Source organism: Cnephaeus nilssonii (assembly GCF_951640355.1).
Source record: "Cnephaeus nilssonii genome assembly, chromosome: 8".
In the NCBI taxonomy this organism is placed as follows: Eukaryota; Metazoa; Chordata; class Mammalia; order Chiroptera; family Vespertilionidae; genus Cnephaeus; species Cnephaeus nilssonii.
In genome coordinates, this window is record NC_137079.1 from 63,846,438 (window position 1) to 63,862,393 (window position 15,956).

General features: G+C 36.7%; 1 protein-coding gene across 2 annotated transcripts in view; it reads left to right on the top strand.

Annotated features, from left to right (window-relative positions):
• DACH1 (dachshund family transcription factor 1) overlaps positions 1-15,956 on the top strand; it is a gene marked incomplete at its 3' end in the record, with an annotated part of 435,140 nt that overhangs the window by 367,514 nt on the left and 51,670 nt on the right. For both annotated transcript variants that reach the window (XM_079778550.1, XM_079778549.1), the window contains exon 7: positions 9,354-9,505. In XM_079778550.1, coding sequence (XP_079634676.1) covers positions 9,354-9,505 — 152 coding nt within the window. The remainder of the gene's footprint in view (positions 1-9,353; positions 9,506-15,956) is intronic.

A 15,956-nucleotide genomic window follows, 5' to 3' on the forward strand; every position in this document is an offset into this window, starting at 1 on the left:
TTTAGCTAAATCAGAAAGCAGGTCTAATTAAGCAAGTTTATTCTATATATATAAAAGGCTAAGTTGACTCACGCATGCGTGATACATATAAAGCTTTTGCTGGTGCCAATTGCACACGTGTATTTTTATCTATCTTTGTCGGTCGTGAATTTGGTTGACACTTCTATTATAGAGAAAGGGTGAATAGCAATATTAAAATATTTCTTCTAATTAATTTCCTTTCAATGTGCACAAATTTGTGCACGGGGCCACTAGTTAAATATATACCTAGATTCAGAGTTTTCCTCATCCATAAATGTTTGAAATATAAATGCAGAATGACCAGAATTTAAAGACTGTAGTTTGAGACTAATGGTAGAAAATAGGCTTTCTCTTTAAAAATACAAAGGTTTTAGGGCACTTTGGATGCCTGTTATTCTTGAGCTATTATACCTGGGTGCTGTCCTCATAGAACTCCTTAGCTTCCCCCTGTTTAAATTTTCCAATATCCAATGTCCATTCCAAGTGTACCTTGCTGTGGGGATTTTAGCTTTCTTGTTTACTCTCCTCTAAATTTGCATGATCTATATATAATCTCTTCTTTTTCTAAATAACCACTTGGTGCCATTTGAATCAATCTTTTGGCACATAACATTATTGTGATTATAATTGCATACATTTTAAAAATCTTCTTCTTAGAGATTCCTCCTAACCCAAGATAATGTCTGCAAAATTGCCTTGTAATCAATAGTGTGGTTTTCCAATAGAAAGCAGTTTTAGTTTTGCTATCATGAATGCGGTGTAACCTCCGGGTAAGCAGAGACTACTATATACTTCTCATTTCTGCATGTTGCACTCTTCCATCTTTTGCCTCCTTTCATCTCATTCACATATTCTTTCAACAGAAATTAATATGTGCTTACTCTATGTTCGAGGGCTGAGACTAGTTATTCTTATGAGGCCTGGTCCCTAACTGTCATCATCATTTCAGAGGTCAACTATCCCAAAGTTAAGAAACACAGATAAAGGTGAAAGTTGCATATGTATGTAATAAAGACTTTATGAATTAAATTAGGCAGAACTGTGAGTCTGGTATATTTTTTTAACACACCTGCAGCATCTTGCCAAACATGCACTTAAAATGATCTCCTTCCCAAAATAACTATTTTCCTTTATTCACCCAAACTCAAAATTCAGGGTTCTAATATTAGTTCATTCAAGTAGATCCATGGAACCTCTTAAGTATGTCTTTATGCCCCTCACAGTCTATTCTTTTCAAAATCTGTACCCATTGCTTTCTGTGTAAGTCAACTTACCCTTTTCTTTTAGGTCCTGCTACCTGAAGAGAAATTGATAAACTAATTCATACATTTTGCCCTTTCTCAAGTTACTTATATCATAATTTTAACTGTTCACAGAACTAACTCAAGGTTAGTTTGCATAAGGCAACTGTAATAATATATAGCAATTATTTTATTGTTGACATGATACTTTATTATCACAAGCTTCGGGGATAAATAATATAGAAACAGAGAAACCAGGGGCTTATGGTACAAGACCAAGATTGTTCCATGGCACATTGAAGCCAAGTTTACAAAAAGAAACTTGTAATCGATTTAGTTGGTTTGTAAATTATTAATACTTTACATTCATTAGTATTTTATATTTTACAAAGAAGTTTTACATAAATAATCTAAATAGATGTAAACTCTAATTCTTTGAGTTTGTAATCATCCATTTAATAAATAAGGCAAATGTGTTTCATAGAACATAAGAGAAGGATTCTGAGCTCTAGTATTTGGTAAAACTTGGTAAACCAGAGCTTGAACTCACACATTCTGAATCTACCCTGATTTGCTTTTAATTTTGCCAGTCATCACATTTAATGTGATAGCTGTAACACATTATGGTGAAAATTTTATAAAATTTTCTGGAGTCATTTTGAGTGCAGAATTTGAAAAATGGGCTTAAAGTTAACTATAGAAAACAAGCTTTATTGCATGAGACCCCTGGATATTTTATAAGAATTGAAATAGATACATGAAAGCCATGCAAATAAATGTTAATGTACATTTTGGAATTCTTTATTTTGTGAGAATATGAAAATAGAAAGAAAGAAAATTACATGGCCATTATCTGATTTATGATTACACTAGAGGTCCAGTGCATGAAATTCGTGCATGGGTAGGTCTCTAGACCTGGCTGGCGATCAGGGCTGATGGGGGTCTTCCTTCCTCCAGCTGCCGGCTGCCGGCCAGGGGCCTTCCTTCACTCCACGCTGTCCCCTTGTGGTCAGCACACGTCATAGTGAGTGGTTGAACTCCTGGTCAGTGGAACTCCCAAGGGGGCAATTTGCATATTAGCCTTTTACTTTATAGGATTGGGGGATTGCATTTTTAAACCTTATTATTAGTTTCTATTGCCAAATTAAAACCAGAGTTCCTAAAGCAGGAATGAACCACAATTGAGGTTATGATTGAACTCAATTTAAATGGCTGTGTTTTATCTGGATATAAATTTCAAATATTTTTAAAAGCATCAGTCCTTAAATTTTTAGATTATTTATGACTCTATTCCAATTCAATAATGTGGCTAATGAGTTTTCAAAAACACAAATACATTTATCTTTCTATACAATTGTGATGTATATATAACATCAATACAATCATGCTGTATATTTAACCAAATGAAAAAATATATTTTTATAAATAATTATTCACTTTTGTATAGAAACTACCATACTCAAGACTTTGTCAACATTTTTTTTCACTCTGCTAGTATAGAAATATAGCTTTCTCATGCAAACTCCCAGAACACGTGTAAACTTTAAACACGGAGATTTTCCCTTTTAATAATGTTGCTATCTATTCCACATCAAGAGGAATAAATGTGAACCCACTTGGAATATATGATTTTCTAAAAGTGAGTCTTTTTTAGTTGGTTTTATGATGTAATAGAAGACATCAGAGACAAAAATATAAACACACATACACACATACATATTTGAAAGAAAATATATAATTCCAGCCCAAAAGGATTAGTTATGAAAATAACAACTGAATTAGATTTTATTAACAGGAAAGAAAACATTTTAAAGCAGAGGCCTCCTTTTTTTAAACAACATTGTTCCTTCGGATATCCTGCTAAATTGTTATGTGTGATAAGATTGCAGAAAAAAAAGCTTGTCTTACAGAGTCATCAATCTTACTGATAGTCAGTTATTGAGAAGTGACTTTAAAATATGAGCGAAATCCTGAAATGAAGTGATGAGAAGAATGAAATAATATTCGTTTATACTTTATTGATTTTGGAATTTTAAGACTATTTGCTTCTCTTCATATATACTTTTTCTTTATATTATCTATTATTCTAATTGATGTTAGCTGATTATACATTACTATAATACCATTATATTTATTACACAATTATTAATATGTTAATCAGTAGATATTTTTCTGGCCAAATGATGAAATTATTTGTTAGCTTGTAATGCATGCTGTTCTATTTTTCTTAAAAAAATACTGTAGTTTCCTGTAACTGAATTAAAATGCAAAAATATTTTAAAGTTAATAACCATTCTTACTTTGGAATTTAAAAATAATGGGAACTCTTGAGGACTGGCTTAACTACTAGTCCCCTATGGATGTGGAGTACTTAGAAAAAGAATAGTACCCTAGTTAATACAGATTTCAAAAATGCTTACTTTATTCCCTGGTCAGTGCCCCCTTAGCCTCGCCTAATTTGCCATTCCAGGTGTTGGGAGTGCTTGTCTTATATATAGTTGAAGTATTTCCTAATTTAATAAAATAAAGCAGGATAATTTAAGGATTCTTACAGAATTAAGTTTGTAAACCTAAGTAATCAATAACTTGCTCTGAAATTTTATGTTTGTGCTTTATGTTATTTTTGTTGACTGATTCTTTTTCAAATATAATCATAGATATTCATAACCTTTTGAAACCTGCATTTAAGAAGATACTGACTTTTCTTATTCCAAAGAGACATTACCATTCTCTAGTCAATATTGATGAAGTCTCTACTTTTTAGAAATGTGTATAAGAAGTAATAGGGAATGTGGAATTATAGATTTGAGTGATACTAAAATTTGTCTTATTAAAGCTGCTAGGTTTATAAAATGAGAAAAGGAAGGTTGACTTTGTTGTATTTCAACAGTCACTGAAAGTAACTAGATAGAAAGTCATTTTTTCCTATACTCCAAAGTATTAAAAGAAAACTGTTACATACTGTTTTACTTATCTACAGCTGTGTAACAAATTACAACTAAACTTAGTGGCTTAAACCAGTAAACATTTAAAAAATCTCATAGTTTCTATGGATCGCGAATCTGGGTGCAACTTAGCTGGGTGCCTCTGGTTTAAGGCCTCTGATGAGGTTGCAGTTATGCTGTCAACTGGGCTGCCGCTCACTTAAAGGCTCAACTGGGACATAAAGGAGACATCGTACTTGTATACAATGGAATAGCACTCAGACCTAAGAAAAGATAAAACTCTACCATTTGCGACAACATGGATGGATCTTGAGAATATCATGCTAAGCAAAATAAGTAGGAAAAAGTCAAGAACCATATGATTTCACTCATATGTGAAATAAAAAACTTGAAGTAACAAATGAATAAACCGGGCAAACAAACAAAAACTCATAGACATGGACAACAGTATGGTGGTTACCAGAGGGGAAGCGGGGGTTGATGGGGGCGGGGGAGCAAAGGGTAAAGGAGTCAAATATATGGTTGCAGAAGGAAAGCTGGCTTTGGGTAGTAAACACACAATGTAATATACAGATGATGCATTATAAAATTGTATACTTGAAACATATAATTTTACTAACTAATGTCACCCCAATAAATTTAATAAAACAAAGTCTCAGCTGCGCAAGGGGAATCTGCTTTGAAACTGACTCACGTGATTTTTGACAGGCCTCCATCCCTTGTCATGTTACCCCCACAGGGCTGTCTCATGACATGATAACTGGCTTCCACCAGGGTAAGAAATGCAAGAGAAAAGGAGGGAAAGAGATATAGGAACTGCAGACTTTTTATAACCTAATCTCAGAAATGGCATCCCATCACATTTGTTTTATTCTATTTGTTAGGTCTAATTCAGACTAAAGGGATAGTTCCTGGGAGAATTAAGTATAGTAGTAGGGAATAATCATGAGAGGCTATCTTAGGGGCTATTACATGCCCAGAAAAAATAGTCCCCGAGTACTTGTCAAGTAAATTAAAATATTTATTTGTTATTTAACTCTTTAAATAAATAAATATATATATATATACATATATATATTTTAATTTTAGAGAGAGGGGAAGGGACAGGGATAGAGAGATAGGAACATCGATGACTCCTGCATGCCCCTACGGGGATCGAGCCCACAACCCGGGCATGTGCCCTGACTGGGAATCAAACCAGTGACCTCTTGACTCATGGGTCAGTACTCAACCACTGACCCACCCCTGGCCAGGCATATTATTTAACTCTTTACACTAAAATATCTCAAAGATAATGAAAATAGAATGTGGGCTCTTGATTAAATAATAGTAGTCTGTGGATGTGATTCTTGCTCATTTTATACTGTGGAAGAGTATGCCCTTGTACTTGTGAAATATGCAGTGAAGTCTTAAGGATTGAAAGGGGAAGATGGTTCAAACATATGTACACACAGAACAAGAAAGGGAGAGAGAAGACAGAAAGATAAAAAGCAAATGTGGGAAAATGGAGAAATTGGTGACTTGGGGTAAAGAGTTGAAGTAGTTTCTCAGGGCTCTTGTAACAAAAGGCCACAATCTTGGTGGCTTAAAGCAACAGAAATTAATTTCCTCACAGTTCTCAAGGCCAGGAGTATAAACTCAAGGTGTCTGCAAGGACAAGCTATCTTCAAGAGGCTATCAAAGAGAATCTATTCTTTTTCTCTTCTAGCTCTGGTGGCTGTCAGCATTCTGTGACTGGCTACAACATTCTGATCTCCTCTGTCTTCTCTTTGCCTCCTCTCCTACTCTGTGGATCTCTCTGTCTCTCTCAAATCTCCCTCTGACTTTCTCTTTTAAAGAAAGACTGGAATTAGGGTGCATCCTAAAAGCAGGATGATCTCTTCATCTCAAGAGCCTTAACTTAGTTACATCTGTGAAACCCCAGTTTACAAATAAGCTAGCATTACTAGGTTCCAGGGATTAGACAAGGACATATATGTTGAGGGTCTACTATCCAACCAACCACATCATTATAAAGGAATTCTTTGTACAATTTTTGTAATTTTTCCATAAGTTTCACATTATTTAGGAGCACAATTTTAAAGAATGAAAAACAGATTACATTGTCAAATACTATAATCAAAGATCATAATATCTGACATGCCAACCTTCTTTTAAAGATAAAACTCAAAAATATGTACAATATACAAAATTGGAATAATGTCCTTTGTGAATTTGTGCTTCAGCATCATTCATTGTTTGAAGTCTTTAGAGATTATGTGATGTCAAAACTCTTCCATGTTGTCTGGTCTCTCAAACTTTTACTTTAATCTTCTTAGAACATTTAAGATATCAAAGGTCACTTTTATTTTAAAAGGAAGAATCCTGTTCTCAATTTCACTCTTTGTAGGCAGACTAACTGAGACTTTCTATGATGCTAATTGTCACAAGATGACAACTTCTTCTAAGGTAGTAGGGTTTTGATACCCCCAAATATTTTGTCTTGTTTGTTTGATCTTTGATTAGTTTGTTTTCTTTTATATAATGTTTATTGATCTTAAGAATCACCCTTTAAAAAGATTTTTAAGCAGTCACTCACTCTGCCCTAAATTTGATTGTTTGTTAGAGTTAAAGTGACTGTATGTAATATCTCTACTATGTAAAATAATAAATGAATTAATTAAATCAAATAAGTCAATACCAAATAATAGTCTACTCACATATAGCTGAAAGCATGAGAACCAAGATGAGCATTCAATTGAAGCAACTGCAGAAAAAATATGAAACATATATATGCACAATTTTAATCTTATACTGAGAAAAATGAGTAGTAATGGAATAAGGATGGAAGACAAAATGCTTTGCTAACTATAATAATTAGGTATTTAATGATTGGGATTGGTCATTCTAGAAAATGCTTCTTGAGGCTTACAGATTGTGGGGTTTTTCAGTATTCTCTCTCCAGGGTCTATCCCCAGCACATTATTTATGTTAAGTAAACATTGGCTACATGAATGCATGTATCACGAGTGATTTAATTAATTAATTCACACAATAAGCGAACATAGTCAAACTTAAATGTTTTGAAGTTTAAATCATCATGGGATGATGGAACTTCTAAATAAAGGTGTGTGTATGTGTGAGTGTGTGTGTAGCCATACATATGATGCTTTTTTCTTGGATAACCTTTAAGAAATGTGGAGTCACAGACTAAAGCTGAACACAATCTCAGGTGCTCATCTGGTTCTATGCCTTTCTTCAGGAGACAAGCAATTATTATCCCCATGATCTATTAAGCCACATGTTCCTTAGCATGTGACAGCTAAGGTGATGCTGATCAAAAAATATTGCTCTTCATTCTTAAACAATTTCACATGCACAAAGATGTTTAACAAGCGCCTTTTCAGAGATGTTGTGAGAAAACACTAGCAGCCTTGGTCCGGAGGAGTAATTTATGACAGCGAGGTAAATGGTGTCCAAGATCACCTTGATCACATTAGCCATGCCCTGCTGTCTTTCTTTAACCCTGTTGACAAGTGGACTAAAAAAAGAAAATAAGAACCCAATGAATCCTACTTCAGATGCTTACTCCTTTTCTTCCTCTGGTACCTGTTGCCTCAGATCATCTGTTAGTAAGTTAACAGAGAAGGGACTGGAAGGAAAAACTGCAGAGGAGTGAGTGAGTGAGTGAGTGAGTGAGTGAGTGAGTCAAGAGTGTGGTTAATAGAAGTCCTTGTGTTCATTGTTCCCCTCCCCAACTTTTCTTCCCTTTTAGTTCATTAACTAGAAATGTGGCAAGGTGAGGGAGATGAATTTAACTTGTTCTGAAATTAGTTACAGACAGAGAAGTATAGCAGCTTCCATATACTTCTGCCCCAGAGAGAGGTAATTGGAAAACATGTTGTGTGGTTAAGTGTTGTAATGAAAAATAAAGAAATGATTGAGAACAGTGGAATCAAATTATAAGCATAAATGCAGGTGTGCTGAAGTTTCTAGCCACTTGCAAAATTGAGAAATACTATCAGGATTGTGCAAATACATTGTGCTAATTAATTTTCCTGGTGTGAAATAAAATATTTATAAAATTGAGAATTCTGCCATGAATAAAATCTTCTCTGTGATATAATAAACTACAATAAGCCATACTTGGTATCTATCTTAAATGAAACTGAACATATTTAACTAATAAAGAACTAAATAAAAAGATTTCATTATAAGAGTAAAAGTAATTTATATTGGAGCTTTACTCTTAAGTTGCTTAAAATGATGAAAGATATTCAGTAAACAAAGTAAAGACTGATTTATCTTAGAGGACTTTATATTTGGCTTCTAAAAATATTGTTATGGAAGCTGTATTATCTTACCCTTCTTTAGAACCCTTCTTCAGGGTGGGTATGTGGGTGAGAAGAGATCAACCAGAGAAGTTGCATGTATATATGCATAACCATGGACACTGATAATAGGGTGGTGAAGGCCTGGGTTTGGGAAGAGGGAGAAGGGGGGCTAGAAGAGGTCAGTGGGGGAAAAAAGGGGATATATGTAATACTTTCAACAATAAAAATTAAAAAAGAAGAATTAGACCTTTAGTTTTAATGATATTGAACAATTCAGTTATAACTTAGAATGATTATATTTTATTCCACTTTGTCTTTTTAGATGTGAAATGAAAGGTTTTATTTATACAATCTTTTTGTAGATTTCTTAAGAATATATTTGAACAAATCATTGACATAAAGGGTTAATTGAGAAAGAAACATACTAATATGCAATGTATTTCTCTTATATGGAGCTCTAGAAAGATTCTATTGTCAATCCAAACAGAGCAAACTAAAATGAGATAATTGGGAAGGTGCCCATAAAGTCAGCCTGAATATATTATCACAACTATATATGAGATAATATTTGTTTTAAAAAGATTCTATGGCACTGTAAACTCAGTCTCATTAGAGACTGCATTTAAAAGGCTTATAAAGTTACTCATTAATGTTATCTTGTTGTATCTCCACAGCTTTTTCATTAAAGAAAATTCAGCAGAAAGCATTTTCTCCTGATAGCAGGAACCAATTTGCAATAAATGTTCTGGAAACCACTAGGGAAGCCATTACTGAGGTCTAATAAAAACAGACAAGCGTAACTTGTTCTATATTTTTGTTTCAATCACATACAGATGAGACCCCGCTTTCCACACCAACTGCAAGAGACAGCCTTGACAAACTTTCTCTAACTGGGCATGGACAGCCACTTCCTCCCGGTTTTCCATCTCCTTTCCTGTTTCCTGACGGATTGTCTTCCATAGAGACCCTGCTGACTAACATACAGGTAGGCCCTTTTGCAACCTGCAAGAAAGGAACATAAAAACCCAGTTGCAGAGTTTCCAAAGTCATACTACTCCAGTGTAATCTACTCATGAGTTTGACTGGACCGTGGTATTGAACTTTTTCCAGCAATTTAAGATTTTAAACTTGCTACTCTAATCAAATTGGTTTAGAAATACACAGTATGTTATGATAAGCCTCAAAAAACACTTACATGAAAATGACCTAGGTGTTTTAAAGCTCACGTTGCCTAAATGTTCTGGTTACCGCTGATTAATGGGAAGAATTTAAATGTTTAAGTTTGTCTGATTTACTAAATGACGGCACACTAGTTCTAATAAATATTTAGTTATTTTTAAACTGTTGGACTTCCAGTGAGGAAATGATATGTTTAGCCACTTAAATACATCTAGTATGAAGGAATCCAAAAACATCTCTTCTTTCATAAGTAAGTTTGTTGCAGTTAATAGGGTTTCTTCAAAGAATAGACTTCAAAAAGCCATACAAAACTTTCCACGGATTTCCTATGTAGTCCTCAGGATGTATATTTTATGTACAGTACATTATGAATCAAAAATACTTGCAGTTAACAATAACAGAGAGCATGGAGCCAAGTAATAGGAGTGTGTGGGATAAAAGAAAGCCTAATTTTCTTGCCCACACATGAAGTGATCATGTGGGCCCCAGATGGGGATTTTTGCCCTCTATTTCTCCACATTTGGAGTAGCTAGTAGTATGAATGTGCTTGCAGATACTGTGCTGATAACATATATTTTTTCAATTTTTACTCTAGCACTCCATCCTTGGTGATATTTTTCTGTACACATTTCCTACCGAATTAAACTTTCTCCCAGTAGAAATGTAATTAATTTTATTTACCTCTCCAAGGATATAACAGAAGGCCTTTAATGGAACATATCTTCTCATATATTAATGTGGCATTTTTAATACTAATGTAATTAGAGTCTCCAGAACTGTATTCAACTTTAAGGTTTTATATCTCAGTAATTGAAATAAATCATCAATCTGCCCAAATTTAATCAAGGCCAAATAGCTGATTATATTTTAAAGTAAACATAATACTTTTTCTAAATTTGACTCATAGTATTTTTGCTATGAGATAGATTTTTACAATTTCTCTCTTTTGTTAAATTAAATGCTTTCAGAAAATATCCCTCAACATTTTTGAATTTGCATTGTGACAATAAGGGAACAACTCATTTTTTTTTTAATGTATACAACTCTATGTGAAGCAAACAAACAAAAAAGTGAGGCATTTACTTAAAATCCTCCATCTAGTTGTGTGTATCTTCACTAACTACAACCTCTTTAACCAGGAAAGTGGTAATTTCATTTCATTTTAATTTCGGCAGAGAAAACATTTCTGTGTTTCTTCAGTGTAAAAGCAGCTTTCACTCCTGGAGAGTGGGTTGCCTGTGGCCTCCTCTGTTGTGTGGATACCACGTCTCTAGAAGAAATGCTGTCAATTTGGAAATGTTCACCCACCCCAGCCCAGTGTTACCCAGACAAGAAATGATATCTACATCACCTCAAATTATAACTATTTCTTTTAAAAAAAAAAAGAAAGGAAGGAAGGAAAACCCTAGTTTTACCATGTATACATTTAGACACTGTTTATTTTATAGAAGTCATCTCTAGATTGAATATACCGTACTCCTCTTTCTACACTCCAGCCAGCCTCAAAGACATATTTAGCAAAAGTTGATGATAGGATGATAGTGAAGGCAAGTTAAATGATTTCTAGTTCAAAATCATAGCAATCTGAGACTGATAATGTTAGAACCCCTACACTAAGACTACTGTATTATAAATAAATTATACATGTCAACTACAGTCTTACTTATATGTAATGTGAATATAGATGTAGATATTATATTTATATATGTATTTAATATATATATAGGCATGAATATATGTGTGTATAAGGTAAAATAATGATTAAAATCTTACTGTATTTCAGGCACATGTTTATATATATACGCACACATGCAAATACACACACAAAATACATATGTACATGTACACATATACACACACATACGTACATACTGGATTTATTATTAGTAATGGTTTATAGAAGGTCATGGATGCTAGTTCTTTTAATATTGCCACATTTATTGAGTTATAGTAATATCCTTAGAATGATATAGAATGTTTAAACAGTCATGATCCTGGCTTATTGGACATACAGTATAAATGTGTTTGCTGTCCAAATTCTAATTTTGGTAATTACATTCTGCCTACCTCAATTTCCTCTGCAATTTCAATCACATGCAGTGTGTTCTCTGCTTTCTATTTCAAGATGGTAACCTTTTTTGGTAAGTTTAAAGCTCCATATTTCCTTTGGAGGTATTTTATCAGGATAGTAATGAAAAAGAATTGAGTTGAAAATGTGTAATTTTTCAAATCATATAATTTCATATCTAAAATTAAAGATTCATTATGTATATCTGCTATTGTAATTAAACCCAAGGTTACATTTAAATTTAATGTATATGAACTCTATTTTTTCTTAGAATTAATGACCAAAAAAAACCCTTCAAAATAATATGTTTAAGGAGTAATTGTTCTAATATCCAATAATTTAATTTCTGATATTCTGTAATTTAATAATTCTCAATTTTAAAATTTGTAATAGATACTACAGATGTTTCTTTCATGACATGTTATAAAAATTGAATTTTTATAAATGTTATATTTTTTGTGCTTTAAAAGAGGACTTGTAGAATAATACTATATACTAGTATACTACTATTTTAAAATATATTATATATAGTATAGAAAACCACTATATCTATATTTTTGATACAAGATTTTACTAACTCTGTCTTGAAACTTGATTTTTTTTAGAAATTAAAAGTAATAATGGATAAAGATGTCTACAATAAAAGTAATTTCAATTTAGTGAGAGATATGATACATTCTAGATTTTGCTTTACAAGGTTTCTTAAATTTTTATTTTATATGAAATTTTATTTGTGTTTTTAAAATGTGGGCAGTTTTTCATATGGCTTTGTTATTCAAATTTGTCTATAGAGAACTCCCTGTGAAATTCCAGGTGAGGAAACTAGGAATTGAGTGCCAATGTACTAGATGTGACACCTTCAAACATTAATTACCATTTGAACACATTCAAAGGAGAATTTTACCAAGTATTTTTAGTCTGAGCTTTCATGTAATAATCATAGCTAGGACCTATTAGTACATAGATTTGGGAATAAGTAATATACATTCATTGCCTTATTAAAGTAATTATTTAAAGTAACTTATAAATGTTAAAATAAGAATAGGTAAATAAGTAAAAAATAGAAATATAACATAAGGGTAGAGAATATAAAATTTAGTTAGAGATAAGGTTGGCATTGAAATATATGCCATAAGGGAATATATGACAGGAATTTGGTTCACTATAGTTTTTCTATATGGAAGAATTAAACAAAAAAGAAAAACCTACAAATAATGTTAAAACCACAATAAATGGCTGTCCCAGATTGATTTACTATGGTTTCATAAATACACATAATCCAACTTTGGTATGTAAGAAATATGCTCTACTTCTTGTTTGAGGAAAGAAAATGAAAAAGAATTTGTCTTAGTACTATGACCGAAATACTCTGATCTCCCAGTCTTTACATTTTGATAACATGTATGTATATTTCATACATTTTAAGAAACTAACTTTTTTAATTTCCATTATTAATACATAATTGTAATTATAATAGGGTTAGACAAAAGAATTAGAAGGAAATTTTCAAAAAGATAAAACAACAAAATAGAGCATTGGCTTCAAAATATGGGTAGGTTGAGATCAGATATGTTGTTCTTATACTATATCTTTCTATCTTTAATCATAAGTATGCATTATGTCTTCTCCCTTTTATTTCCATTAGCAGTTTGTAAAAAGAGATAATTAAAAAATCCCAGTAAAATGTATCCAACATTCTACAGATGGTTTACTATGATGAAGAGAATAGCATAAAGCTCTTAAAAATCTGAAGTATATACCATATTTACTATTTTTTATCATACTCTACTATAATACTCTTTCAATTCTGACATTTCTGGTCATCAAAAGTGTCCAGTAGTTTATCCCACACCAAGTAATTCTGCAACAATAGCTGGGTACCCCACATTTTAATTCAATTCTGACACCATGTACCTGGACAATCAATTCCAAAAGACTGCTTTCGCCCCCACTTCATATGCCAATTGCAAGTCTAGGTTGTAAATTGTGCTTCTGACCAACTGACCCACTCCTCAGGTTCCTCACTAGTGCAACTCACAGAACTCAGGAAAACATTTCACTTGCTAGTTCTATATAATAAAAGCCTAATATGCTAAGTGTTTGGTCATCTGGTGACTGGTCGACTGTTCAACCAATGAAAGCATAATATGCTAATGATATGCTAAAGCCACTCAACCACTAGCTATGATGTGCACTGACCACTAGGGAGCAGACAGTTGACTGGTCAACCAGTCGCTATGACGTGCACTGACCACCAGGGGGCAGATACTCTGACCAGAAGATTAGCTTGCTGCTGGGGTCCAGCTGATCGGGACTGAGTGAGGTGGGCCAGACATGCCCTGGAGCCTTCCCAGGGTCCCTCCCCGGCTGGCCAACCTCCCACGTCCCTCCCCGGCCGGCCCTGATTGGCCTGATTGGGAATGGGCAAGACAGGGCTGGGAAAAACCTGGAGCCCTCCCGTAGTCCCTCCCTAGCCTCGATTGTATACCGGTGGAGTCTCTCGGCCTGGCCTGCACCCTCTCGCAATCCGGGGCACCTCGGGGGATGTTGGAGAGCCAGATTCAGCCCGATCCCGCAGGCCACTCCCCTTGGGAGGGCGCCAGACTCAGGGCTCATGGTTGGTGAGTGCTGCTGTGGCAGCACGAGCCTCTCCCGATTGGGACTGATTGGGCACGAGCCTGAGGCAGGCGCAGTGGGGCCAGGATGAGCGGGAGCAGCAGGTAGGAACTGCAGGCGACATTGGACTGCGGGTTTCAGCCCGATCCCCACAGGCCACCCTGAGGGACTCCACCCATGCATGAATTAATGCACCAGGTTTCTAGTTTATTATAAAAGGATACTAGAGGCCCAGAGCACAAAATTCTTGAATGGGTGGGGAATGTCCCTCAGCCCAGCCTGCACCCTATCCAATCTGGAACCCTTTGAGGGATGTCTGACCACCCATTTAGGCCCGATCCCAGTGGGATCGGGCCTAAACAGGAGGTTGGACATCTCTCTCACAATCCAGGACTGCTGGCTCCCAACTGCTCACCTGCCTCTGCCTGATTGCCCCTAACCGCTTCTGCCTGCAAGCCTGATCACCCCCTAGACACTCCCCTGCCAGCCTGATCAATGCCTAACTGCTCCCCGGCTGGCCCGATTGCCCCTAACTGCCCTCCCCTGCCAGCCTGGTCACCCCTAACTGACCTCCCCTGTCAGTCTGGTTGCCCCTAACTGTCTTCCCTTGCTGGCCTGGCCCCCCCCAACTGCCCTCCCCTGCTGGTTTGGTCCCCCCCAACTGCCCTCCTATGCTGGCCCGGTCACCCCTAACTTCCCTCCCTGCTGGCTTGATCACCTCTAACTGCCCTCACCTGCAGGCCTGGCCCCCTCAACTGCCCTCCCCTGTAGGCCTGGTCCCCCCCAACTGCCCTCCCCTGTCAGTCTGGTTGCCCCTAACTGTCTTCCCCTGCAGGCCTGGTCACCCCCAACTGCCCTCCCCTGTTGACCCAGTCACCCCTAACTGCCCTCCCCTGCTGGCCTGGCCCCCCCACTGCCCTCCCCTGTAGGCCTGGTCCTCCACAGCTGCCCTCCCCTACAGGCCTGGGTCCCCCCGAATGGTCCTCCCTGCAGGCCTGGTCACCCCCAACTGCCCTCCCCTGCTGGCCCGGTCACCCCTAACTGCCCTCCCTGCTGGCTTTATCACCTCTAACTGCCCTCCCCTGCAGGCCTGGCCCCCTCAACTGCCCTCCCCTGTAGGCCTGGTCCCCCCCAACTCCCCTCCCCTGCAGGCCTGGTCTCTCCCAACTGCCCTCCCCTGCTAGCCTGGTCTCCCTAAACTACCTCCCTCTGCTGGCCCAGTCACCCCTAACTGCCCTCCCTGCTGGCCTGATTGCCCACAACTTCCCTCCCCTACAGGCCTGGTCCCCCCCCAAATCCCCTCCCCTGCTGGCCTGGTCCCCCCCAACTGCCCTCCCCTGCTGGCCTGGTTCACCCCCAATGGTCCTCCCCTGCTGGCCTGGTCCCCCCCAACTGCCCTCCCCTCCAGGCCTGGTCCCCCCCAACTGCCCTCCTCTGCTGGCCTGGTCACCCAAACTGCCCTCCCTGCTGGCCTGATCCCCCACAACTGCCCTCCCCTCCAGGCCTGGTCCCCCCCAACTGCCCTCCTCTGCTGGCCTGGTCACCCCAACTGCCCTCCCTGCTGGCCTGGTCA